The sequence below is a fragment of the Aethalodelphis obliquidens genome, unplaced genomic scaffold, assembly GCF_003676395.1.
Source record: "Aethalodelphis obliquidens isolate GAN/ISIS:26980383/991018 unplaced genomic scaffold, ASM367639v1 scaffold11, whole genome shotgun sequence".
NCBI classification, from domain to species: Eukaryota; Metazoa; Chordata; class Mammalia; order Artiodactyla; family Delphinidae; genus Aethalodelphis; species Aethalodelphis obliquidens.
Window position 1 is genome coordinate 28,060,834 of NW_020837955.1, and position 27,598 is coordinate 28,088,431.

Consider the following 27,598-nt stretch of genomic DNA (forward strand, 5'->3'; position numbering starts at 1 on the left):
AAAAAAAGAAAACTGTCACCTGTAACCATGCAGAAATTGGTTTGTCTCCAATCAGAGTTATTTTTGTATGAGGAGGAAAAAATTCAACTTTTTATTCCACCCCTGGTTTAAAAAGCAGTTAAAAAAAAAAAAAAGGTTCTCCAGCTCTGTGAAGTAAAAGAAATTAGCCTCAAGTGGCCGTAACTGAGCTTCCCATCGGATTATCGTGCAAGGTTGCCTTTTATTTCCTCCCCACAGTGGATAATGCATGTTCATTGTGGTTTATCTGGAGCCGGTTTCTTTTACACCCTCTGCTTATATAAAGTCGAGCTAGGACTGGGAACAGAGATTTGGGGAGCATCTGAGAGGCAGCCTCCAGCCGGAGAGAATGAAACAGTCGGGAACTCGAGCAGCCGCGTGTGAAATTGACACTCTCTGTGGTATGAGCCCCATGTTTTGCCTCCCAACGCAGACGAAGAGCCGTTAGAAACGAGACGCGTGATCCATCTCCTCTGTATGTGCTGCTTTGTTCTCACCCTTGATTTTAATTTCTCGCTCGTGTTTCTGACCTAGAATGATCGAGGCTCGGGCCCTGTCAGGACCGTGAACGTTTGGCCAGCTTGACTTGGCCACCTGGCAAAAGCAATGGTGATGAGGGCCTTCGTCCTGTTGGCTGTCTTTGCAGAAGCCTCTGCGAGATCTTGCGCTCCAAATAAAGCAGGTATGCTCTGGTGCTGTAGCCCATTTTCCTGGAAAGGAACTTTTCCTGGCACTTCCCTTCGCAGAGTTCATAGCCCTGTGCTTCTATTGTTAGGAAAATGCAATACTGCAGCCAAGAAGAAGCGCTTAAGCACCCCAACGCCCATCCGGTTTTTCCCACAGAAAGTACAAATCTATTGGGTAAAGTTACACTTTTTAAAAATTAGAGGCTGCTAAATAGATGAACAAATAGATAAAATCTTCACACATTTTTTTCCCATTTTCTATTTGACTACTGCTTTTCTGTCCTGTGCCATAAATTACTGTTTCATGGCATTGTGCATAAATGGACATTTTAAATTTTATAGGCTTATTACATGGGATGTTCATATATATATGAAACCAGATTGAATGGATCGGAAAAATATATATATATTGGAAATATAAATATGAAAATACATTGAATCTGGTTTCAAAAATACATTCCTTAAAATAAGTTAAAGCTTAAAAGGGGACCAATTTTGAATACATATTAAGAATAATGCAGATATTACACAGAGGTTTCAAAAACTGTAAAAGTGGAACTTCAGTGACTGAAGTTGGGGGAAAACTTTCGTCACAGCTCATGAAGAAGAGTGGGGAAAGTATTTTTAACTAACTGCTTTGCATGCTCAGCTGTAACAGGAGCCCACCATATGTAGATGTTACCAGATCTGATTTCAGACCAGGTCTCTCCTCTTTCCAGATGTCATTCTTGTGTTTTGTTACCCGAAAACAATCATCGCCAAAATCCCAGAGTGTCCCTATGGATGGGAAGTGCACCAGCTGGCGCTTGGCGGGCTATGTTACAATGGGGTCCACGAAGCAGGTTACTACCTATTTGTCATCCCAGATTTGTCACCTAAAAACAAGTCCTATTGTGGAACCCAGTCCGAGGTAAGACCAGGCCACACGTGGAGGAGTTGCTAAGAGGAGGCAACTGGGCCCAAGAATGAGACATCTCCTGTCCACCCTTAAAAAGATTCAGAATTCACCACTTTCTTTTTAAGAGTCAGTCCCAACTCCCAAATTTCCTGATATATTAGTGTTCTTTAAATTCTTTTCTTCTGTCTAGTTTAGGCGACTCTTTGGATTTAAATTTTACTCTCCTAATTCACTGCCTGAGCAGCTAAGCCACCTTCCGTGAGTAGAACAAAGTACATTTCCCACCTCCACCTCACGTGGAGCTCCGAGCACATGTTCATGGCTGCCATCCTTCCTGAGTTGGGTGGGTGAGCCATCCTCTGCCCGAGACTTGGAAGTTGGGACAAAGGGGTGCACGTGGAAGGCATCTTAGGGACTTCCCTGGTGGTCCAGCAGTTAAGTCTCTGTGCTTCCACTGCAGGGGGCACGGGTTCAATCGCTGGTCGGGGCACTAAGATCCCACATGCCACGTGGCATGGCCAAAAAATACAAAGATAATGGAAGGCATCTTAAAGGAGTGACCAAAGTATAACACAACCCGTAATTGGGTCTTGTGAAGTACCCAGGACAGGTAATCAGAATTAAAAGGAACCACAGACATCCTCTCGCCAAGTATCCTTATGGGAGGGAGGAGAAATCTGCGACCTCCCAGCAAAGCCACTAGTTCGGGGCCACAGAACCAGTAGAGATATAGTCATGAAGGGAGCCTAGGTCTTCTGACGCTCTGGCTGACGTCTAGAACTCATACGGCCTTGACTGAAGGAGATGGTACATCTATCGGGTCTCAGCTCCTGGGGCTACCTCCTCTTCCTAAAGGTCCCACAAGGATTCAGGGATTTAGAGAGAAGAGTCATGGGCATGATTAACAAAAACATCATGTCTTTGAATATCCTGGTAAAATGAACTAGAAATCATATGTGCAGTCTTAGGCAGATCACTTCTCAAGTGACCGTTCAAGATCCCTTTTAACTCTAATATTTGGTGATTTTAAAGTCCAACAAGTCAGAGGAAGGAAACTCAGAAATAGTGCTCATGATTGGAAGAGAGAAAGAGCAAAGAACCAGGCAGTAACGTTCTAGAGATGGGAGGTAGTGAAGGTGTCACATAAGATTACTTGGACAGGGGAAAGTAAATTAAAAGTTGATGTTAGGAGATAGAGGTTCCTGAGCCAGTCCATTTCGGTCAGAAGCCCAATGGGTATATGGATTTTTTTTAAGTGTACAACATTCAACTTAGATTATTATAAGATTATTATAAACAGTCTTGAACAGACTTAAGATCTCTTTACAAAAATTATCAGCTCACCTACAAACAAGAGTGGGTGCTATATCAATGGCAGACATTCATGTCTCCCCATTGGGCATTTTTCTTTTTTTTCTTTTTTTTTTTTTTGCAGTACGCGGCCCTCTCACTGTTGTGGCCTCTTCTGTTGCGGAGCACAGGCTCCGGACGCGCAGGCTCAGCGGCCATGGTTCATGGGCCCAGCCGCTCCGCGACATGTGGGACCTTCCCGGACCGGGGCATGAACCCGTGTCCTCTGCATCGGCAGGCACTGTGCCACCAGGGAAGCCCTGGGCTTTTTTCTGAACCATCTTCAGTCATTTATCCAAGAGGCCTCATTCACATCATGGGGGTACAGGGCCACCCTAACCGCCTTCTTTCTTTCTCCAGTACAAGCCCCCCATCTACCACTTCTACAACCACATTGTTTCCAATGACAGCACCGTGATCGTAAAGAACCAGCCTGTGAACTACTCTTTCTCCTGCTCCTACCACTCCACCTACTTGGTGAACCAAGCTGCCTTTGACCAGAGGTAAGCTGCTCAGAGAGCGGAGGGCGGGCTGCCTTGCATGTGCTCTGCAGTCCCTGTCAACCAGGCATGTTTCAGTCCTTATGCAAAATTCTCTCCCCTTTTCAGAGTGGCCACTGTTCATGTGAAGAACGGGAGCATGGGCACATTTGAAAGCCAATTGTCTCTCAACTTCTACACTGTAAGTGGTCTCCAGGGCTCCACTGCTACCCTGGGGCCTTTCTAGGAGATGATGGGATGCTTCCTCAGCATTTGTTCTCCTCTAAGCCGTATGCAGACCCCCATTCTTGAATTTGAACTGAGACGTAAGCTTTGTTCTAGCTTTAAGCCTCTTTAAAGACTAGATGCAGCAGACATTCAGATTCATAGACTGGATGGAAGAAAGGAAAGGTGCCACAGAGGAAAAAGGGCAATCTTCCCATTTCACAGATGAGAAAATTGAGATAAGAGAAATCAAAGGTCAATAGGCAATAAAGACAGCCAAGGTCTAATTCTTAATCAAGATCAGTTTCCACCACAACCCCCTCCAGAGATTTATATTTAGGATCTAGCTCTTGTTAAAACATCGGCACAGACTAGTGAGCTTCTACCTGGGACAGGGCTAAGGGGAGAGGTTGGGGTTGGCTGCTGCCGCCTAGTTCTTTGGTCTCCAAAGCCCTTTACTTAGTGGGCCTCCTCTTTGTCTAATTTGGACATGCTGCCTACATTGACATCAAAGCTAAAGGCACTAAGAATAAAATTCTCCAGAGAAACTAAATATGCAATGGCCATTAGCCCAGCTGCCCTCCTGTTTAGATGGGGTGCTCTGTTTTTTAGACCTGCAGCTTCCAGTGAGGGGACATGCGTATAGGAAATGGCCCAGCTGGCTAAAGGAAAATGCAGGCAGAAATAGAAACCTTTACTTCCAACATTAGAAGATAGCCTTAGAGGTCACCATGTACAACCCATTCATTTTGCAAAGGAAACAACTATATTACCTGGAACTCCACTGACCTTGAACTCTTTGAACTTGCTTTACCAGCTCCCTGGAAGCTATTAATCTTGCTGAACTCAGAAGGTGAGAGCTAGAAGGGAACCTAGAATAACCTAGTCCATTTTATAGCTGAGGATCTGAAACCCAGTGAGGAAATGATCTGTCCAAGATCCCACAGGTGGTCCAGAGCAGTACCCAGTCTGGAACAAGGTCCCCTAACATTGGTCTACAAGGCAAACTTACTATGCAGGGAATGGAGCTTAAGTTTCATGACCCCTCACTTCCACAGGCCCTTTTCAAGGCCCTGGGTCTAATTTTGTATTCAAAGTTTTGATTCTTTTAATTAAAGAGGGCTCTCTAAATAAGCTTCAAGGTCCCACAAAACCTAGATCGGCCCCAGGCTACACACCACTAGTGGTTAAGTCCTGAGAAAAGGAAATTCCATACAATCCCTTGACCTATAATCAGGGGGGTTAAAAACAGTGTGGATCACCAGGGTGAAGAAAGGATGGCAAAACCACTGTAGTAACTGCTGAAGGTTATCCAGAGAGGAAAATAAGCTTCACACATTGACAACAGACTCAGGGGACAGCCTGATGACAGGCTGTCTTTACTACTGAGCCCCTGCCTGGAAATACATGATTGTTGCTTTAACCAGATAAAATTATAGATATGACCCTATGAACGTTTTACAACAGTTGGAAATGGAAAGGCACCACGATTGTCAAAAGTCATCATCCACCATCACTTATGCGGAGCTAAGTTTCAGACAGAAATATCAAATCTTATAACTTTTTTAAGAAAAAACAAAAATTAGGAAGCATGTCCTCAGCATCACCCAGACCATCCTCTAGATGGCTAGACAGACTGCTTCCTTGAACTGGTAGAAATGAGGCTAAGGCCTTCCCTAGGGCCCACCAAGACCCTTATAGGACAAACAAACCTTGGCAACGAGGGTCCTCTGAGGTTATAACCGAGACTTTGGTACTGATTAACATTCCCACAATGGGCTCGGTTTCCTGTGCCTTACCCATGAGGTTGGTATTTTTCTTCTCCTCCCTTCTTCTGCTTTGAGAGCATTCTTGTGTGTCTCTGAAGCAACAGCTGCTCGCTGCATATATTTCCATCAAATTACCAGAGACCGAGCTGTGCCCTGCGTGGCACAATAGAATGAATGCTCTGCTAGTTGCTTAGGATTCTGAGAGCTCCAAATGCCAGGCTGCAAAACCACCAGTTCTACCCAGCATGCTTCCTCTCTTCTCTCTCTACCCGCTTCCACTCAATTCTGCCAACGGTCCGTGGTTGGTATTCTCGGTAAAGTTATTTTGACTCCCAATCCGAAATAAAGGAAGGTAGTCAACTTGTAGAAGTAGCCTAGCACTGTGGTTAAGAAAATAGGCCTTGACATCAGACCACTGGTTTGAAGCCAGTTTCTACCATTTACTAGTTGTGTGACCTTGGACAAGTTAGTTAACCTCTCTGGGCCTCCACCTATGCATTTGTTAAGTGGGGATAATAACAGCACTTATCTGAGAGGTTTGTTATCAGGGTTAAATGAAATAATCCTTATAAAACCCTTCCCACAGTGCCTGGCAGCAAAGTAAATGCCCGAGGAGATAGTCATTCTCACAATTGTAAGCTTTGACCTTGTTTAAAGTGGAAACTGAGAACTCCTAGCACCAGCACTGTTACCTTTATAGGGCTGAACATCAATGTCAGAGTGGGATTAGGTTGCCTTCTATTCAATCAAAATGGTATTGACTATTCCTTTTAGTTAGACAGAGACAAATGCCAAACCTTGGGATGGAACGAAGGCAAGCAATAGAGACCAAAATCATAGACTTCCAGAGTCAGAACAAACCTCAGAGGTGATTAATCTTGACCTTCCACCCAATGCCCAAAACCCTTCTGCAAGGCTGCTGAGGGATGGGTACCCCACCTCTTCCAAGGGCAATGGCAAGTTGGACCTTCTCATGTTAGGTCAGCATGTGAAATCTGATGTCATGAAATCTGACATTCCGAACTCTGGCCCACTGGTCCTGGTTCTGTCCTCTGAAACGATACTACATGTTACTGATGGTCCTTCAACTGGCTCAAGCTTGTCTTCCCCAAACTAAACATCGTCCCATTCTTGATGGTCCATTATCATCCTAGTGACTCTCTTCTCTGTATGATTTCCTGGGTTAATGCCCCCATTAAAAGGCAGAGCCCAGAATTTGCCAAAATAAACTGTCCGGGTACTAAAGGGTAAGCTATCTGGACATAGGTCCCTAATTTTCACGTTACAAAGAAAGTAGGGGGAAATCACACGGAGTATTGCCTCACTGTCAGGTGAGAAGTGGAGAAACTGTCCCTTAAAAGCGTTTTGCTTCAGAAATTGAATTAAGTGTGCAGATTCTGTGCTCCACTATGTAACATAATCAGGAAGCTTCCCTGCAAGTGGAGGTATTATTCCAATATTCCAATTCTTGGTTCCCGGGAGATGGGGCCAGGAGAAGCACCTCTGGCTACACTGGGGACGGCGGTCTATGATTTGGGTCTCTATGTAGCGCAGTCTCCTGGACGTACATGTGATGTCCTCATCCCTTCTAAGGTGGCACCAGCATCCTAGGAGGTACAGCCTCTCTGGTCCCGGCGGGTCTCACTGTGGTCTCATGTGCCTGTGCCTTTGGGTTGTTTCTCCCCCCTCCCGTCCCGATTCATCTGCTCCTGTCAGACCCAACTGCTCAGTCTGACAGATCATAACGCCCGGTGTCAATTTCCTTCCAAAGAATGCCAAGTTCACCATTAAGAGGGAAGCGCCTTTTACCCTGGAGACATACGAAATCGGTTCAGATCTGTTTGCAGGAGTAGAAGCCAAAGGGTTAAGCATTAGGTAAGTGTGTGTTCTTAATGTTTGTATTTATAAATACAAAGAAGAGAAAAATAAAACCAAACAAAAACAGCCCAGAGGCGTTTTAATCACCCGAAGTTTCTAGGCATACAACTCCCTAGCTCACAGTGATGAGTTTTGTTTCATTTCCAGGTTTAAAGTGGTTTTGAACAGCTGCTGGGCCACACCTTCGGCTGACTTCATGTATCCCTTGCAGTGGCAGCTAATCAGCAAGGGGTAGGTACGGCTCTCGGGACCACAGGGCTGAGAGGTGGGGCTAGGTAGGTCCAGGGCTGCTCTGGCTTGGGACAGCTTGGAAGGAAGAGGCGGAACCTGTTGGGGTCACATCAGTGACTTCCTCTGTGCTTCCAGACTGAGTACTGATACCAGGAGTCACTAACATAGTGCTTTCTAGGTACCAGGTTCTGTTCTGAGAGCTTTATCATATACTAACTCATTTGCCTTACAACAGGTAGGTATTATTACTATCATCCCCATTTTCCAGATGAGAAAACTGAGGCACAGGAGGGGTTAAGTAATGTCACATAGTTAGTGTGTGTGTGTGTTTATGGGGAAGTGGGCAGGTTGGGGTCAAACCTAATCAATCTGACATCAGAACCCTGATGAGAACTAACTTAGATATCCATGTAAAAAGCTTAGTACATAGTACCTAGCTGGTATTCAATCAATTTTAATAATAGCATTGTTTTTATTTACTAATAATTTCATAGGTAACGGGGAGTTCTTAAAATTTGGAGTAGAGGACTAAAGTAATGGGATTATAGTATAGAAATGTGATTCTGGAAATCACACACAGGGTGGTTAGAAACAGAACATGGGAGTAGAAAGACCAGATTAGAGGCTGTGGCAGCTCTAGTGCCGAAAGTGATAAGACCTGAATCAAGGCTGTAGCTAAGTGAGTGGAAAGAAGGTCATCCAACATCACCCAAGGGAGGGAGAAGCAATAAAAATTTAGCAACCAATTGGATATGGTAGAGGGAAGGACAGGGCACAATGAGGAACATGTGACAAAGAATGCTGCTGCACTGTGAATTGTGAAGATGAGAAGTTGTTTGTCATAGGCTCCTAGGGAAGAGGGGTTCTGGATAAGGGAGTTTGGATTCTCCTTGAGTTCAGGGATGACATATTGACCTTGAGATGACAATTGTCTAGAAGCACTTAGAATTGTAGCTTTGGAAAAGGATGAGGATGAGTTAGACTAGAGATTCAGGCGTCATCCACACAAACAGTGATCACAGAAGAGGCCATTCCCCAAACCAAAGCAGACCAGTTACACTGGAACCATCAGGGCTGAGTAAACACTGCCGCCAGGGACAAAGATGATAAGATAACAAAGGTGAAGCCACTTTGGATCTTTATCTATTTTTATTTAACAAACACTTATACAGCCCTTACAACATACCAGGCATTACTCTAGGTAGGTGCTTTGCAAATACTAATTTATTTCAATTTCATTAAACTTCCTATAGAGTAGGTAGTATAACAATCACTATTTTATACATGAGGAAACTGAGGCACAGATAAGTTCAGAAACTTACCCAGAGTCTAAGCTAGTAAAGGGATGGATGATCTGGGCAGCGTTATCTCTTGATAACACAGGGTAGGACAGGCCAGCAAGGCCCACACCCAAGCAACCCATCTTCCTGCAGAGATGGGAGCTTAGTTTGGGTCCTTATTTCACATCTGTCATTGAATGATTCATTTAGGCTCTGTTGATGATGGTGCAAATCAAATGACCTCAGGGAGATTCTGAAATAAATTACTGACCTATAGGGACCTTGAAATTACCAAGAGGCACTGGGAACCTCTCTCAACCAATAGCCACACAAGGGCAAAGCCTTCTGCCACACCATGGAATCATCTCCTCAGATAGTTCTAGTGCCCCTGCACACCTAGTGGATGTGTAATATGGCAGAAAAGGGAATGCTTGTGGCTTTGGGGTAGTCACTACAAGTGGTCCTCAAACTCTAGTGTGCACAGGAATTCCTTTGGGTATCTGCTAGGCATGCAGACACGTTGTAAACCTACAATATCAGAAGGTCCCTAGGTGAACCCTGGGACTCTGCATTTAAGCACAGCCAAATTAAAGACACCCTGACCTAGTTGCAAATACTGCCTAACCGAAATGGCCCCTTGAGGTTGGAGATAATTGCATGAAGACCAGTGTCAAAGGGGAGAATTAGAAAGGCCACTCCCATAACCTCCCAGATGGTTTTGGTTCACACCAGGCCCTTTGGAAGGAAAACCCAGTTTTCAAGAAAGCCTGGAGATATTAGAATAGGAATTTTGATCTCAGGTGGAGAAGTGATGATGGTGTGAAAGCTTCCCCGTGGGCATTCCACAATCCCGAGATACCTGTCACGGAGGGACAGGTGCCACAGCCAGCGCCAAGAGACAGCAGTGCCAAGGCATCTAGGCCAGCCTGTCACTTGCCTCCTTCCTGCCACCAGCAAAGCTCTGCTTTATATTGTTCCCACTGTCTGACACCGTACCCGGACACTCCAGCAGCCAGGAGCTATTTTAAGGACTTAGTCTTGAGTTCGTACAAGGATCTCGGGTTTAATGACCGAATGATCCTTCAAGAGTCTTGTTTCACAGCTCAGAAAATACCCCTAGCTCTTGTCACTACTCAGAGGCCACCACAAACAGATCCCAGCTTCTGGCCCTGGTCCAGATATAAGGTGCAGTCTTCATGGCTCGTTTCACTCACTCTCAGAGTTAACATCCCCTCCGTCCTACCTCTGATTTGGCCCCTAATGTCTGGTTCTGATGGACTGGGATGGGGGAGGGTCCACCATGAAGTTTCCCTGGGGCGACTGCACTGCTCCCTAGTGTGTGTGTTGAGTTGGAAGGACGATAGAGTCAGAGAAACACGCCAGGCGGGGCATGAACTTCGGGTTCCACTGAGGTGCTGTCCACTGGTCTTTAGCTTTTGAACCCATAGACCTCTGTTCCGTAGAGGACAGGTTCTGGAGCTCATTGTCACCTGCATACAGGCCCTCACACTCTGTGGGTCTCGCTGTACATTCCCGAGAACCACTGTGTCTGTTCCCAACCTGGCTGACTGTCTGGCACTTACGTAGGGAATCCTATGAGCTTGGTAAATGAAAAGGTATTGGGCTTAAACCAGGCTTTCTCAGTCTCCACACTGTTGACTTTTGGGGGCTGGATCATTCTCTGTTGTGGGGTCTGTCCTGTTCCCTGCAGGGCATTCTGCAGCATCCCTGGTTTCTACCCTCTAGGTGTCAGGAGTATCTTCCCCCCAGTCATGACAGCCACATGTCAAATTTCCCCTGGGGGGCAAAACGGCCCCCAGGTGAGAACAATTGGTTTCGACAAATGCCCATCTATGTCATTATTTTTTCTTTTACTGCAGTTGTACATTTGGGACTTTGAAACTTCCCAAATATTACACTCTCATTATAGAGAATTAAAAAAAAAAACAACAACAACATAAAGATGAAAGAAGAAAACAGAAACTGTCCATAATAGCCAGTGTTAACATTTAAATGGTATCCTTCCAGCCATTTTTTTCTGTGCTCATATTAAAAATATCTTTACAAAGGTAATTATGTAATAGAATAGATATAGCGCTTAAATAGTACAATGTAAATTTGAATTCCCGGTGGCAAAACCTCACAATACACACACAGCAATATGTTGGGTGTGACCTGGGCCTAGGTGGCTGTGAGAGCACTTTGGGAAATGCCGTTCCCAGCACCACCATCTTTATTTTGGACATATGCGGGGAGTCTGTACGTATCCCAGTCCTCCAGAGGAGAGGACATTGTCTGGGGGATTTCATTTCTTGGGGACAGAGATGTGGTAACTTCCAGATGTGTGGCTTCTCGTAAGTTGCTCCACCCTTGCTATACTCTATCTGTAGAATGGGGATGGTCACAGCCGTCTCATAGCTCCTCCAACTGACCCCAAAGAAATGAGGATAAGTGAGGTGCTGCCACAGTGCTTCAGAAGGATAATGTGCTGTGTAACAGCCCAGGGGAGGCCGTGCGTGACTTTGCCTCAGACGCCCTTGCTAGAGTTCATGAGATGACCTTGTCTCTCCCCCTTGCCTCCCCCGACCGCGTGTGCTCCAGCTGCCCTACGGATGAAACAGTCATCGTGTATGAGAATGGGAAAGGCCACAGGGCAACCTTCCAATTCAATGCTTTCCGGTTCCAGAACATCCCCAAATTGTCCAAGGTGTGGTTACACTGTGAGACTTTCATCTGTGACAGTGAGAAGCTCTCCTGCCCAGTGGTGAGCCACCCTTCCCGGAATGAGAATATTACCTGAGGCTGTGAGGGTGAGGGGATGGTATTTAAGAAGCTGTATTTTTACCTGGGAAATTGTCAACAGACCAGTGTAGATATGTGTGAGGACATACTGGAGGAAAGGCTGCTGAGGGTAGGGGCAGACGTTCCAGGCGTGTCTGCCCTGCCACAAACAAGCTACATGGTCTGGCCCAGGTCACTTAACCCCAGAGCCTGGTTTTCTCATCTTTAAAGATAGAGTGATGATGAGTAATGGCGGTCCTTCTCTTTTCAGAGAGCAATGTTAGGGAAAATGAAAGCAACAACAGACATGGAGATGCTTTGAAAAAGTTAACAGGACAAGGGAGATTCAAAATTCAGCTGGTAGCAATAGGCTCTGAATGGAAGTCGAAGGTAGGTATTTTTAGCTCTTGACTTACCAGCCTGAACGTCCGTCTCGGAGACTTAAGATGGACAAGAGAGATGTTGCAGGAATTCGCGACATGAGGTCACAGCTGTTCCGACCACGTGAGAGGAAGGGCCCAGCTTCCCAGACATGTTTAGTAGCTCATGCAGGAGGGTCAGTTTCCCCTCCGCTTCCTCCACCAAGAAGTTGCTGCAGAATCAGTCAACATGCGTAATGAATTCAGGTGGAAGAAAATTTTCCATCGCGACCAGGTGTGAACCTGGTCCTCAGAGCAGTGGTTCCAAAGTGTGGTCCACACTGCTTCAGCATTACCTGGGAACTTGTTAGGGATGCAAATTCTCAGTGCCCCACCCCACCCCCTGGCCCCAGACCACCTGATTCAGACACTCTGGGCGGACCCAGCAATCTGTGTTTTAACAAGCTCTTCAAGTGGCGTGCATGTTTGAGAACCACTGCTTTGAAGATCTAAAAGTGTTCAATTCCAAACTGTTACCTCCTCCAGTCTATTTGGACCGGAGACCTCAGGGAGGAAGGACACAGTGTTTCTGAAGAGGGTACCTGCTCGCATTGCCTATAGTAACCAACAGAAATAAGATGATAATCTCTATTTCTGTTGATTCATTTAGCCAGACAGTGGTCACTTACGAGCACAAACAGAGAAAGGGAAGGGAGTAGAGAAACATTTAACTGTTCATGAAAGGATTATTATTGGCACTACATTTAAAAAAGGAAAGGAACCAGAACACATTTTGCAGGTATCCACGTCTCAGATCACAGTGATGAGAGTAACTATGGGTAAAAGCCTTACTTCTCATCAAAAGAAACGGAGTCAGTTCCTCCCACATGCAATGCAGATTTGTTCCAGCTTGAAGAGTTAAGGACGGAAAGATTTCTTCCTTTTCTCAAGTTGGAGAAGCAATGGAATACATCGCTCTGGGTTATAAAAACAGTAAGGGAACTAATGTCTGAGGCCTGGGGAATTTTGACTCTGTCAACTTTGTGACTTCTTAAAAAAAATCTCTTTTCTCTCCTGTGTTTTTTTCTCATCCCACCTCTCCCCTCGGCTTCTCCTGGGTCTCCAGACTTGTGACAAACGAAAACGCCTCCTCCAGGACCAGACTGGGGGCGTCCTGGTCGTCGAGCTCTCCCTCCGTAGTAAGCTTCTCTGTTTTCCAAATGGTTGCCCTCATGCTGGGCTGCGTCCACAGGCACGGCCGGTTTGAGCATTTTAACTGAATTGCCAAACCAGTTGTGCCTGTAGACACAACCTTTACCTGCAACGCGTCTCCTCACCTTGGGGGTGGGTAACTCACACCTGACCAAGGAGGTTTGTTAACTACCCTGAAAAGTTCGGTCTGTGGCCTCAATTCCAATGCCCCCCAGGGACTAGGAAGTGCTGAGCTTCCCCACACAGTGTGCAGGTGATAATAATAATAGAAAATGAAACGTACTGGGGCGTCCAGGGCACGTCAACAAAACTAGTAAAGGAGCTGGGTGGGCCCTGGGGTTTCAGAAATAAAGGAGATCCACACGGGCCCTGTCCTCAAGAATGTACCATCCAGCAAGGAGGGAGATGCTAAATGCTAAGGGAAAGGGAGATAATTACTGTCAGTGGGGGTGGGAGAGGTAGGGTCTATGGGAATAGATGGGTAGGCAGCTCAGCGTAGTCAGGCTTAGGGAGGACCTCTGCGAGTCGTCTTTAAGTCTGACCTCAAGAGTGCCGTGACATCAAGGGGGGGACAAGGCCTGGGAGCTTTAGGGGATGGTCACCCAACTCTGGTCAGGAGCCCAACCCCATCTGCTGCCTGATTTTGTATGACCTGTAAGCTAAGGGCAGTTTTTCCTTTTTATGTGGTTGAAAAAAATCAAAAGAAACAATATTTCATAACACACAAAAATTATATGAAATTCAAACTTCATTGTATATACAGAAAGTTTTGTTGGGACATAGCCACACTGGTTCATTTGGGGCTTGTCTCCAGCTACTTTCGACAGCATCAAGTAGCTGCAATAGAGACCGAGTGGCCTGCGAAGCTGAATAAGTTTACCATCACCCGCCCTTTGCAGAAAGTTTACCAACCCCTGCCATAGACAGCCGAGATGAAAATGGTGTGAGGTGAAGCCTCTGTCAACCCTGCAAGAAACTTTGTGCTAAAGACAATGGGAGCGGGTTGGTTTCATCAGGGGAGAATCCAGTCAGGTTTGTGTTTTAGGAACGCAGCTCTGAGACTTCTCCCTCTGTGATCTTTTCTTAAACCTTCTGTATTCTTTCTTTACTCACTACAGGCAGGGGATCCTCCGGTCTCTATAGCTTCTCAGGTAAGGAAAAGAGACAGCTCTGGGTAATGCTTTTAACAGGCAGATGTGCGTTTTAAAAGAGGCTTACCTTTGGCCCCAGCAAAGCCTTTACCTGAATGAGTTGGGGGGGGATCGGAGGTCGAGAGGTCTCTCTCCAACCAGCCCCTGAGCTCTGAAGGGAGGGAGGAGCTGGGGGCAAGCTGGATGAAGCAGAGCTGGTTCCCCCACCCCCCTACCAAGTCTAAGCAAAGACATCACCAGGTGGTGCCTCTTGGGTTTCTGTGTTCAGAAAACATGATTTTCAATGATCTGTTCATTCAACAAATATTTCTGAGTCCCTTCTGTGACCCTGCCCCTCATGAACTGAGTGACCTTGGGCCATGACCCCACTCCTGCATTCCCCAGTTTCCTCTGTGAAATTGGGTTAATAATTGCCCATATCATACACAGAAGTTGTTGTGTGGATTAACTATTACAGCTAAGAGCACGAAACAATGCCCAGAAAGCAACAGACAACCAGTAAGGATCAGCTGTGATTACTGACTCTGTACCAGGCACTTTTCTAGACGGTGTGACTGCTGCAGTGAACAAGGCAGGCAAGGCTCCTGCCCTTCCTAATATGCATGAAGTATGGTGGGTGGGGCCGAATAATGATTTAGACAGCAGTCCGGGAAGCACCTTAGAGGAAGAAGCATTTCAGCTAAGACCCAAGGTCTCACCAAATGATACGAGAAGATGGGTCAGGCAGTTCTATTTATAAACAAACTCACAGATGTAAGATTTGCTCTCACAATTACAGGAAACCATGCAAGCCAACTGTTTGAGACTCTAAGATGCACCATCTGGAGTCTACAGTGAAACGCACCATCACTGTATTATCGAAGTTCAGGTTCCCATCTGTCAGAGGTCCCTATCCTAGGCTTATCTGTTGGGTTCTTCGTACTGATGAAAGTGAGCTATGGAAACCCCAGAGGACGAACAAAACTATGTACAAAATGTGCAGAGTTTTATGGAAACCTACTGAACGTCTCTGAGTTGACTCATTTATGTTGAGTTGACTCTTTTGTTGCGTTCTCCTTACTCCTTGTCGAACTGTTTGTCTCCTTTCCTGTCTGGTCCACAGATGTTCTCTATCACCTCATCGTGATGCTGGGGATTTGTGCTGTGTTATAAGGGAGAGCCAGGCAGGCAGCTGCAGTTCCTCCACCCAAGACCATCTCCTCTGTCAATGACAAACTCACATTTATTGTGCTGCCAAAAAGAACAAACAGAAGACCGTATTGTTGGGAAGCAGAGAACAGCGCTTTGCCAAATATGTGTTCCAGTGATTTTTGTGAATTTCAGCGATTGTTTTTCTTCGGTGCCCCACTTCCTCTTGTGACTTCCTGTGGCTCTTAGATTCTGCCGTCCCTCCCCTGCAGCCGGCGGAGGAGTCTCCTTTTCCCATAGTCAAGTCGAGACTGCAGTGGACTCCTTTGAAAGCTATTCTAATTTTAAAAGACTAGCACACCCAACCAAGTGCAGCTGAGCATTTTGAGGACTTTAAAGTACTGAGGACGGAATGCACAGGAACAACCAACTTTGCTGAAGGAGCCTTTGTCTTTGAGGCTGTGCAATTCCTATCTAAGGACCAGAGCTGAGCCACCAGGCGGGGGTTCTAATATTTCAAATGATGATGTGGGAATCAGAGTAGAAAACATTCGTTTGCTCAAACCTGAATAATATAAAGGAAAGTGATTCTCGAGAGCCCCCAGTGAGTGCTAACCCAACTGGTGTTTTATTATAAGTTTTCTTAAATATGTATAAACAGTATATACGTATACACTCCTTATTTTTATAGCTGATATATACGTCTAAGATCGAAAGAAAATTACAAATTGAATAGGACTCAGGCTACAAAAAGACTAAAACTCATATTAGCATTCATTGAACATGATAATGCGGCATTGCCTAAATGAAACTGCTACCTGTAACATGCTTCAGAGGGACTGCCACGACAGAGTCTCTTCAGCTTGGCAACCCCATCCTACTCGTGATGCCCAAGGCTCTCACTATTTCTATCTGCTCTGCTAAGAAATCTTCATTTGTAGAGAATGGTCTGACCTCATTTAGCCTTTACTTCAACATTCAAGCCCATATCTTTTTTTGTCTCAGTAACCTACGACCATTCGAATGGAACCAACAAAAACTCGGAAACACAAATGCAAATAAAATGAAAACAAACGGCCAGTGAAATCACGTGGTTTCTCATGCTGAGAGCACTGCCACCCCAGTGATCCAGAACATGTTGAGAGTAATGATTTACACAGTCAAGCAAATAAAAACGGAAAGAAGCGGTCCTGGTAGAGCATTGGCGGATCCCTGAAAACGCACTGAGGACCCCGGTTTGAAGCTAGACGCTGAGATGCGCTAGGAAAAGCCTGAGCTTTAAATTCTGTTCTTTGTCTTGTAGAGACTCAACTAGCGGGCTTATCATTGGAAAACACGTCAGTTTGTATCTCTGTATTTAATGTATTTGAGAAGTTTTGAGATCTGTAGTTTGATGGTTCTCTTACAACCATGTTAATGAACTCGGAAATTAAGCTGGTTCTCAAACCTCTGGAGACACAGAGCGCATGTTTAGCAATAGGCTCGATTAAAATGACTCGTAGCTGAAACTGGTCTCAAAGCTGGTCCTCCAACCAGTTTGGGATCTCTTCTTATATATTCAGAATTTTTGTAGTCAGGAAGGACAGAAGACATATTTCATTGGTTCTAGTCAAAAACTCTTAAATAGCATACTCACAGCCATAATCATAAATCCTTGGCTGTCAGAGTAAAACAAAGTTGTGCTAGTTTTGCTTTGTTTTAGCATAATGTTTAATGATCTTGTATCTCTTGGTGGTGCTACGGGATAAATAAAATGCCTTAAAATAAATAACCTGTGACTATAGCTTACAGTGTAAATATATCACGTTGGTAGCCAGATCTTCAACCCTCTCACTGGTTTCTACAACTAGAGCTTCTTAAATTCACATATATATCACAGGCTTTCAATCATTTTATCCTGCAGTTGCATTTCAGAAATTCCAGTATTGTGTTTCTAGGCAAGGAGGCAGAGCCATTTTGCATGATTAATGTCTGGGGGGATAGTTTTTGTGGTCATCCCTGTCTCTAAGGCCCTCACGTCTGTCACCAGCAACGGCATGTGCTTCAACTCAAAGTTAACAGCCCCATGATGTTTGGTTGCATGTTTCATGTTTCACAACTTCTCTACTAAGGAATGAAGAGAAAGTCACTCTCCAAACAATCTCTCTTGCAAATTCCCATTAGTGCTAAACATAAAACAGACATTTAGAGGAGGAAAGGGTACTTTCTCCCTTAGGTATCCTTGGTTGACATAGAAAAAAACCCTGAATATAGATTTTAGGAAAGTGCTTTTATCAAAATTCCTAATTATGAACCCTAAAGACATCTTCTCTCTCTCTCTCTCTCTCTCTCAACTTGAGTAATTTAAACAAACTATAGAGAGAGACATGGATATATACACACATATATACTGAGTATACACAGGCACATAAATCTCTACCAATTGATAGAGACAGCTATAGCTATAGCTGTAGAGATAGATATAGAGAGGTTGATGTCTGTATATACTCAGTATATGTGTATATGTGCATGTATATATGTATAGGCGTGTACATGTGTATGTATATATGTGCATGTGTGTTGTGAATGTAGGCACATGTGTATATATGTTCTATGTACATGTGTGTGACTGGATGCCAGATGTTTATGTTACAATGTTTGATGAAAAAGGCAGAAGTAACAAAGTTTTTATTATATGAACATAACTGTGTAAGCACGTGGGCTAGGGCTGGAAGGGAACAAACACACACACTGCATACAGATACAAAGATGGGATAATGATAGTTGATTGTCATATCCCACCCTATCCCTACGTCTGTGTGTTATTTTCTAATTCTCTTTCAATGTAACAGTATTGGATTTCTCAGTTACTTCTGCTCTTTTGTACATACCTCTGTTAGTCCTCAATATGTTGCATTACTACTATGTTTCCTCTCTCCAGCTAAACTGAGAACTAAAGATCATAGAAAGTTTCACATTTTCTTGTGTCCCCCAGTGTGGTACCTGGCACAGAGTAAGGACTCAATAAATGCTCTTTGAATTAATGAAATATTCATAAAGATGGATGGATGGATGGATGGATGGATGGATGGATAGATCGGTGGGAACTGGCCAGTCTCTCTAAGAGACCCCATAGCAGAAGTTGCTTTGTTCCCTTTCATAATGGAACAAAGTGCTTAGCACCCAGAAGCCCTGATCCCAAACAAGGGAAGAAGATATGAGGCATGAGAAGATAACTTTTGGCCCACTGTCTCCATGCTAAGGTAACTCCCCTGTCCCCTTCATATAAATGTCTCTACCTTCCCTCCTTCCGAGGATCAGTCGAAAGCTTTCAATCCTTGGGACTTCCCTGGTGGTCCAGTGGTTAAGAATCCGCCTGCCAATGCAGGGGACACGGGTTCGAGCCCTGGTCTGGGAAGATCCCACATGCCGCGGAGAACTAAGCCCATGCGCCACAACTACTGAGCCTGCGCTCTAGAGCCTGTGAGCCACAACTGCTGAGCCCATGTACCACAACTACTGAAGCCCGCACACCATAGAGCCCATGCTCCACAACAAGAGAAGCCACCGCAATGAGAAGCCCGCGCACCTCAATGAAGAGTAGCCCCCGCTCGCTGCAACTAGAGAAAGCCCGCGCACAGCAGTGAAGACCCAAGGCAGCCAAAAATAAATAAATAAGATGAAAATGGGATCATGTCATAGAAAATGGAGTCTGTGAAGTTCCTAGAATTCAGCTGCCCACCTCTGGGCAGAAGAAGAGTCCTGCCAATGGATAAGAAAGAAATTAAGCAATACATTGAGAATGGGACATGATCCATTTGGAAGCTGCAGTGCTCACAGGAAGTGAGAGCTCAGGGCCAGGCCTTCTAGCCACTGACTGCAGGGGTGCTGCCTGCCTGGGACGGCCTGAACCTGTTGGATTTCAGCAATTCACCCCTCAGTTAGAGCTTTAGCCCCTGAAAACATTCCTGCGATGCCTTCTGCTGTGGGCCTCTACGTCCTTGCAGGCCGATTAGCTGATAAATATAATAAACACCAAGGGTTAGGGAGGAGGCACTTTGCAGAGAAAGGCAGGTCCCTGGCCCCAGGCTTCGTCCTCCAGCTTTCCCCTTTCCCAGAATGAAATTGGACTCACTGCAAATTCGCAAGCTATTGCGCTGGAAACCTCTGGCGGGGAGGCAGGCTCGCTGGCTGGTCTGGGAGCGGCAGCCCTGGTCTCCCAGGAAATGAGTTCACTGTATCCAGCTCATCTGACTCCACCTTTGCTCTAGGCCACAGGACTCCAGGGTGGACGGAGGAGGCCAACTAGATGGCTCCCCCTACTGGGAGACTGACTTAATACCCCGAACTACAACCCCTGAAGGGGATATTTAAGACACCCCATGGACTTTCCTGGAACCACACAAACAATTTTGAAGAAAATACTCACCTCAGAAGATCTCTGGGATTTTAGCTTCATCCTCAGTAAAGTCGGGGAGTGGGATCGTGAAGCCTTTTGCCCTTCAACCAGAAGGTTGTTTGCTCTCCTTTGCCCTGTGGGAAGCAAAGGAGAGCTAGTGAATCACAGAGCAGGAGAGGTTGCCTGTCAAGTGTGATCTCTCAGCAGACAACTCAGGTCGCCCTTGAGAACGTTGTTTGTAGCCAGAACTGCAATCAGGCGGGAGCTGCCTTGGTGAGGGAAAAGCTTCATCATAGATGAAATCGTGATCGTATCCTTGGACTTGGCCAATAAGACTAGATGGACAGTCAACGATGGTCTATGGGGTGAGGGCCAGGGGAGGCTAAAGTTTGTTGCAAAGAAAATCTTTTTAAAATAATAATAAAATCTCTTGAGCTCTTACTATGAGTAGGGCACCAAGTGAAACACCTCACATACAGGTTCACAACTAATCCTCACAGCCACCTTTTGAGGGCAGTAGTATCACCATTCCCATTTTACAGACGATAAAACTAAGCCCACAAATGAGACAGCTAGGAACAAGTGGGACAGGATTCAAAGCTAGGTCTACACTGCTGACATCTAGAAAAATCTTCCTCTTACCTGAAGTCCGTTGATGAAATACATCATGCCAGAGCCAGACTTAGCAAACTGTGGAATTGAAGGTACCTCCTCCTTTCACTTCTTTCCCTGGACCCTGACACCCACTCAAACTCCCAATGTCATAGTAACCGCTCCCCACTCCCACTGTGAGCATCTCCAAGATGCTCCTGAGAACATCTCAAGAGGAGTACCACCACCCCCAGAAAGGGCAATGCTTATCAGAAAGATGAGAAGGTATCATGGTACATTTCAGTGATGGACAGGAAGCCAAGATGGAAAGGAAGGCAGAGAGAAAGGGAAGAGATATTTAAATGTGTAGAGATGAGGTCCAAGTGCCCCCAAACCAATGGGCTTCTATCCCCTCCACCTGGGCACTTTAGACTCAGGAGAAGGGAAATAGAAGAATGTGGACATTATAATTCCTGGGCTTATATTTGCTGTTGCTTTTGTGGGAGACTAGACTGGGGTGTTCAAGCAGAAGCCAGGAGACCAGTGTAGCAAAGAGAAAGGAGGCATCACACAAGAGGTTGGTCTAGGTTGGAGCCAAAGTCACAGATTCCATGTTTGACCACTTAAGGGAATTGTACAGTCCTCTTTGGAGGAAGATAACCTCACCGTCATGAGAGCCTCCACATGGACCTTAGTGGTCTCCACGAACCACGGCATGGAGATTCACTCATCCCATCAAGTTCCTCAATATCTCCTTCAGGGACCGAAATGGGGTGGGGTGGGGGGGTGGGCACGCATTTCGTTCAGTCTTACCTTCACTGGAATGGTGCCTCTCTTTTTCTCTTTTGCAAATCACACCCTCCCAACGCCAGCAGGGCGCCTGCAGTACTCTGAGAGACCTGAATCCGGAGAGCTGCCAGAAACCAGTTTTAGCCTAGTCATCACCTTGGTTGTGAATTTCATATGGATGTCAGCGGGGCAAGGGCTGCTGTGGGGAGGGAACACTACACACATGGCTCAAGTTCTTGGACTGCTAGCACCTCTCACTAAACAAATCACAGACAACCTCTCTCACGTCTAGGACACGTGGACTGGTATCACCAACCATCCGGGCATTGCACAGATGCTGCTGGGAGTTGCTCAAGCTTTAACACATTCGGTTTAGAAACAGAAGACGGAACGGAGCCCATACGCAAGTTGGTGTTCCTGATGGATGAGGGCAGCTGGGGTCCTCAGGCTCCCTGGGACAGTACCAGAGCTGGGATGTACCACAGAAAATGTCCTTTGTAACCAGAACTGCAGCTAAAGTCAGGTGTGGAGTCTACATCAGCATTTCCAATTTCATATTTTGTCCTTGAACTCTTTACTTACAAGCTAAGAGAGACGTTTAAATCTGGATTTGAGACTCAGTTGATTAACTTAGACAACAAAGTAATCAGAGGGGAAAAGATTTCTTGTGTGTTTTTATATACTGTGGAAGATTTACAAATTCAAAAGAATGTTAACCTAAACTTTTCAAAACTTAAATCACTGAGTAATTATTTTTTCCAGCTGATAAATGTCTCAGCTGATAAATGGCATATATGTGTCTAGCAATAATCAATACAATAAAATTATTGTAATGCAAAAGAATTTGATGTCCCCAGGAGTTCCTGGCCATAGATTTCTTCGGCATCGCCAAAACTATACAGCAGGATTGGCACATTACTACCTACAAGCCAAATCCTGCCCACCACCTGTGTTTGCAAAATAAAGTTTTATTGGAACATAAACACACCCAATATTTTTACATGTTGCAAATTGCTGCTTTCACACAACAACAGCAGTTACATAGTTGCAGCAGAGACTATAGCCCCCAAAGCCTAAAATATTTACTGTCTGGCCCCGTTTAGAAAAAGTCTGCCAACTGCTGCTCCTTATTTAAATGATCTTACTATATGCGTACCTGACTGTTTAGGATGGAAAGTCTTGGAAGGAGATGTCATGTGTGTTTACACGGCTCCATTGAGAACACAGTGCAAAAACCCATCTTCAAAGCTTGTGACCAGTGTTGTCTGAATTGGATAATGATCTTATCCTCCAGATGGAAAAGAGTAGACAAAATGCAAATGGGTCTTCTAAAAATACTCTCTGGTTAAAGATAGGGGACGGGAGGGACAGCGATCGTGTGTTTGCAAAGTGCTGTAAACGATACCCACGCAAACTGCTACTTTCCATTCTGGAGGCCATGTTCACAGAGTCTCCAAACAGACAGTATCTGGGCCTGGTGATTCCTACCACGCCAGCCACCATGGGACCTGCAAAGGGAAGGACAGAGGCGCATGACCAGTCTGCATTTCCCAAGTGTGGGACTCCACAGTGCAAATCAGGTCAACAAAAGCAAGTCAATAAATAATCGTGAAGTAGCCTCTGGGGGCAAAGCCTGGAAATAGACCTCAGGGTTTACAATGAGGCAAACTACAGAACCCACAGACTTTTGGTGGAAAGCAACATAATCAACTGTTATGGATTGAATGTTTGTGTGTCCCACCCCAATTCACATGCTGAAGCTCTGACCTCAATATGATGAGGAGGTGGGGCCTTTAGGTGGTAATTAGGTTTAGAGGAGGTCGTGAGAGGGAAGGCTCTTATGATGGGACCAGTGCCCTTATAAGAAGAGAAAGAGACATGAGAGCTGTCTCTCTTCCTGCACCGTGAGGACGTAGCCAGAGGGCAGCCCTCTGCAAGCTGGGAAGAGGGCTTCCCCAGAATCCCCCATGGTAGAATCCTGACCTTAGGCTTTCCAGCCCCCAGAACTGTCATAAATGTGGGCTGTTTAAGCCACCCAGTCTATGGTAGTTTGTTATAACAACCAAACTGACTAAGACAGAAATTAATGACAGTGTTATTCATGCACTGGAGATGTAAACAGAGCATCAGTGGCACAAACACGGGAGTAATTCATCCTGGTTAGGAGTCAGGTTTTATTTCAGTTAAGCTGTGGAGGATAAGTAAGAGCAGGTCTGGCTACATCGTTTGCAGGGCCCGGTCTCAAATGACAATAAGGGATCTTCCACTCAAAAATTATCAAGCATTTCAAGACAGTAACAGAATGGCATTAAACCAAGTACAGGTCACTTCTGCACAAATCACAAGCCCATGAGTTTGACAAAAACAGAACATATCAAAGGGCATTTGATGCAGAGGATGGAGGGAAAGCAGCCCAAATAAATGTCCTGGTTCGGGGGCTCCTCCTAATTTGGGTTCAACACCTTGGAGTCTTTGTTTGTCCTTCTTACCAAGCAATCTGACTAACTAGAAATACACATGCAAAGAGAATTCAATCTTTTCTTTCCCCTGAAGATGCTACCATTTGCTCTCAGGGTTCCTAAATTAAGCCTCAGACCTAAGATGTGAATTTAGAACTACCTGCTGCTGTGTCTGGACCACAAGGCCACCTGCCCTTAGTGCTGTCTACCGGTGTGGAGGCCAGTCCAGAGCTTAACCTTCTCCTCAGGCATGTGCCCAATCGGGAAGCGGATGGTGGCACTGAGGAAGTGCCAGGACATCGTGGCAATCTCGTCCACGTGTTGGGTACCATTCCGGACGGGAAGTCCGCTAGCCACCATGTATGCATCTCCAATGGTTTCAACCCGAAAATAAAGCAAGAAAGTGGCCTTGTGTTCATCGTGAGGGAGGCTGGGGGTGATGGTGGGGTCAGAGACAAGGCCCCTCATTACTGATCCTGTTTGAGGCCACAGCCTTTGAAGGGTCATACTCCCTGACCTTCATTCCATCCAAGTCCCAGCATTTCCTCGAGTTCCTACTCTTGTCCTGGCTCCTACAAAGCCTTCCTTCCCTCACCCTCTTCCCCACAGTCTCTGCTTTCTTCTCTGAAATCTGAGAGTGCTGGTGATTATACTTCCCCAACCCTAGTTCAAAACCAGTTAGACAGGCAGCAATATACTGATGGAGTAGATCTTGAAGGATCACACGGGTCCATCGAGTGCAATCCATCTTATCCAAGCTGAACTGTCTTCACTCCACACAAGGGCTCTTAGATCCAATTACACATATGCTTATATTATACAAAATATGTATAAATGTATGTACCTGCCTGATCTGTCCTCTTTTTCCCCAATCCTCCTAATAAAATCATCTTTCAGATCCTTCATTCACCACAGAGAATAAATGACAAGTGTAAGCATAAAGTTACAGCCCCTTCCAGATACGTTTGCTTTTCAGCAGAATCCAAAGATGATGTGGAAAATGTGGAATTTCAGGCCTTAGCCAGGCAATAAGACCACGTCTGCTTCCTGGTGACCCTAAAATTACCCAAAGCCAACAAGTACACAAGTCTAACTGCTTCTAGGCTACCTCTCCCCACCATGGGCACATCCCTTAGCAATATAAACTGATTTTAGCATTAGTTCATGCAAAACGTAGCTAAGAAGAAAACAGTAAGAGGAAATCCCAGAGGAGGCTCGTCTAAGCAGAGCAGCTTCCATTTTTGTTGGGTGAATGTGATCTGCTCTTTGTGATTACCTGTACCATCTTTCCTTCTGCTCTTGACCAGAGGCAACATCTTTGGGGAATTTGGGGGGATAACCATTGAGGATGTGTTGCCAGGGGACATGATTGCACTGTCCCAAGTCTTCCTGATTCCAGGACCACAGGCAGAGCCCTGCAATCATGGTCAGAGCTGGTAAACTAGTGGCTGCCCACCAGGTGCATGTGAACATGGGCACCTTGGAGTCATGATCTGGCCCCATCTGAACAGCCAGAAGGCACACAAAGTGGCCTCATCATCACCACCAGTGAATGAAGCCAAATTATTATGTTGCTCTCCTCCCCTGCAAGATTCATTTTTCACTCTAGGTGACCCTGTTCATACATCCCCGGTGTAGCACTAGGCGGGTGGTTGCTGTCTGACCTTTAGCCGTGAGTCTGATAGTCTAAGCTTGGGGGTCTATCTTCACCTGAATTGCTAAGGGCACAGTAACAGAAGTGAGACTCACGACAGATCCAAAGACAGTCTTTAAAGGAGAGTAAATGTGAGCCTCTCTGAATGTGGAAAAAATATATTCAGGAGGGAACTGGAGGAATTAGCCAGAAGAAGGTCAATGCCTGTTTTAGAAATGTGTTTACTGTGAGATAAAATAATGGAAGGAAACAGAGGGAACAACTGATGATTCTTGACAAGCACCTACATCTGTGATGAATCAAGCCCTTTTCCAAGAAAACAAACAGGAATCAAATATTGAGTTTCTGCCATGAATTGAGATAGACTGCCAGCCTGAAATAGAACCTTCCTCCTGGCTGAGGTCTAGGGCTGGATTAATCCTCACTCATGCCCGGAGACAGCCTACAAGGGTCGTGTGTGTCTCCACAACCCAGGAACCAGGTGTCTCACCTTATACACATCATAAGTTTTAATGATGTGATCGAATAAACTGTACAGGTCCTTAAGGAGCTGCACAAGTTGCAGCAGGGAGCTGAGAGAACAGAGTTTTGTGAATCCAACAATGTCAGAGAAAAGATTGTCATGGACTGAAAATGCTCTGGTTCCACGGCTCTTCCAGCTATGAGCTGTTCTCCAATGAAGCTGAAACCAGAGAATAGGATCGTTTTTGAACAGTATCGTTCATCTTGTCTCCTATAGACCCCTACAAAGTCTCCCTGGTAGATCTTTTTCTTCGGTGGGTTAGATTTTGGGGTCACAAAAATCCATCATCTAGAGGGATTCTTTTGACACCCATTTCTCTGCCTGCATTTTCTCTAAAGAGATATTTGAATTGGTGGGTATAAATTCAGGGAGGGGTGAGAAGCAGTTCACATAAATGCCTTTTCAAAAAGATTTTCTCCCTGAGGGAATTTCATTTGCCTCAATTGGTCATAGAATTTGATTTTAACGACTCAGTCTGCAGATGTGGAAGCAAATGTAAACATTCATCGATCCACAAATTAACATTTCTGCTTCTATCAATCAATCTCACACTGACACATTCAAATCCCCAACCCCATTTCTTTGTCAAGACACATAAGAAGGTGCTGGAATTTTAACAGCAGATGCTCTTCTAAGTGTTTAGAGAGTGCACAGGTGATAACAGAGCCCAAAATAAGCAAGTTTTGAATCTGAAGTTATTGGTGCCTATTGTACTGTGCAAAGCATTTGGGCAGAGGTAAAATCTGAATACGCTGAGGGTAGTAATTAATTGGACTCCTGAAACTAGAGCGCCATCTAGTGGTCCCTTCCTCTTGCTGCATCCCCTATATTCCATCTTTTACAGACCTGCATTCTCTAATTCCTGTGGATTCCAGGGCCTTGCCTCTATCTCCCTTTACAAGGTGTACCAAATTACACACAGAATGCTTGACGCATTTTAGAAGAGACTAACATTCTCTTAGGAAAAGAACATAGGAAAGAGTCTCTCCATGTGAGGTCTCCTTAAATAGCGATGGTGTTGCTTCCTGGTTCTTTTGTCAAGGCCCCTGCTACTTTGTGGAATACCTGGGCAGCATTGTACACAGCAGTTGATCCACTTTCCTCTTCTCGGCCATCAACTAGTTGATCCTCTCTTCCACCACCTCCTCCAGGTGATTGGGGTACACTCTCAGCTTGCTCACCGTACTGTTCAGTACATTCACGCGGCTTTAAAAGAACCCAGAGATTTAAGTCTTTTTCCAAGAACTTTAGGGCCACAGTGGAGAACAACTTCCCAGTATACATTCCAAGACAACATGTCTCGCCCTTAAGGTTTCCTACTTAAGGGTTGCCGATGGACAGCAGTGAAATGACAATGGCCAAAAGGCCGCCTGGCAGGACAGAGCCTGTCCTTTGCCAGCCCTGTGAGCTTGAGGGGCACCCTCTGAGCCTCAGTTTCTTCATCTGGGAAAGGAGGATAATAATACCTACCTCCCAGGGTCATTCTGTAGATTCAGGGAGATAATGAGTACTAACGCTGTGTCTGGTACCCAGTGGGCACTCAACAAACAGTAGCCTTCACTGCCCTCCCCATCACCCCCACTTCCCGACATGCTCCATGTCAATCGTCATGGTCATGCAGAAATGTAGATTTCAGGATGGGTCATTCTTTTCTTTCCAGACGGCAACACCAGATGTTTTCTTTTCAGATGACAGATGTAAGGGGCATTTCTAGATCCTATAGGCTCTTGTTTTACTCTTTTTTTTTTTTTTTTTTTTT

At 45.4% G+C, this 27,598-nt stretch overlaps 2 protein-coding genes across 2 annotated transcripts in view; one reads left to right on the top strand and one right to left on the bottom strand.

Annotated features, from left to right (window-relative positions):
* The first annotated feature begins 560 nt into the window (after window positions 1–560).
* On the top strand, window positions 561–17,146 carry TECTB (tectorin beta). Its single transcript, XM_027112579.1, has 10 exons — window positions 561–700; window positions 1,424–1,614; window positions 3,313–3,455; window positions 3,561–3,633; window positions 7,197–7,300; window positions 7,451–7,534; window positions 11,416–11,578; window positions 13,081–13,153; window positions 14,285–14,317; window positions 15,420–17,146. The coding sequence occupies exons 1-10, from the start codon at window positions 625–627 to the stop codon at window positions 15,467–15,469; spliced, it is 990 nt and encodes a 329-aa protein (XP_026968380.1). The 5' UTR covers window positions 561–624; the 3' UTR covers window positions 15,470–17,146.
* A 2,708-nt stretch (window positions 17,147–19,854) lies between these two features.
* Window positions 19,855–27,598, bottom strand: part of LOC113623616 (guanylate cyclase 2G-like) — a 39,595-nt gene continuing 31,851 nt past the window's right edge. The window contains 9 exon segments of the mRNA XM_027113085.1: window positions 19,855–19,918; window positions 19,920–19,957; window positions 21,228–21,251; window positions 21,254–21,327; window positions 22,613–22,711; window positions 23,872–24,070; window positions 25,807–25,931; window positions 25,934–25,998; window positions 26,905–27,045. Coding sequence (XP_026968886.1) covers window positions 19,855–19,918; window positions 19,920–19,957; window positions 21,228–21,251; window positions 21,254–21,327; window positions 22,613–22,711; window positions 23,872–24,070; window positions 25,807–25,931; window positions 25,934–25,998; window positions 26,905–27,045 — 829 coding nt within the window.

What these genes read in the sequence shown, in the direction of transcription:
- TECTB (XM_027112579.1), top strand. Translation starts at nt 625, where the DNA reads ATGGTGATGAGGGCCTTCGTCCTGTTGGCTGTCTTTGCAGAAGCCTCT. An exon ending in CGTCGAGCTCTCCCTCCGTA is followed by an intron (nt 13,154 to 14,284) that starts GTAAGCTTCTCT and finishes TACTCACTACAG; the next exon opens with GCAGGGGATCCTCCGGTCTC. An exon ending in CGGTCTCTATAGCTTCTCAG is followed by an intron (nt 14,318 to 15,419) that starts GTAAGGAAAAGA and finishes TCTGGTCCACAG; the next exon opens with ATGTTCTCTATCACCTCATC.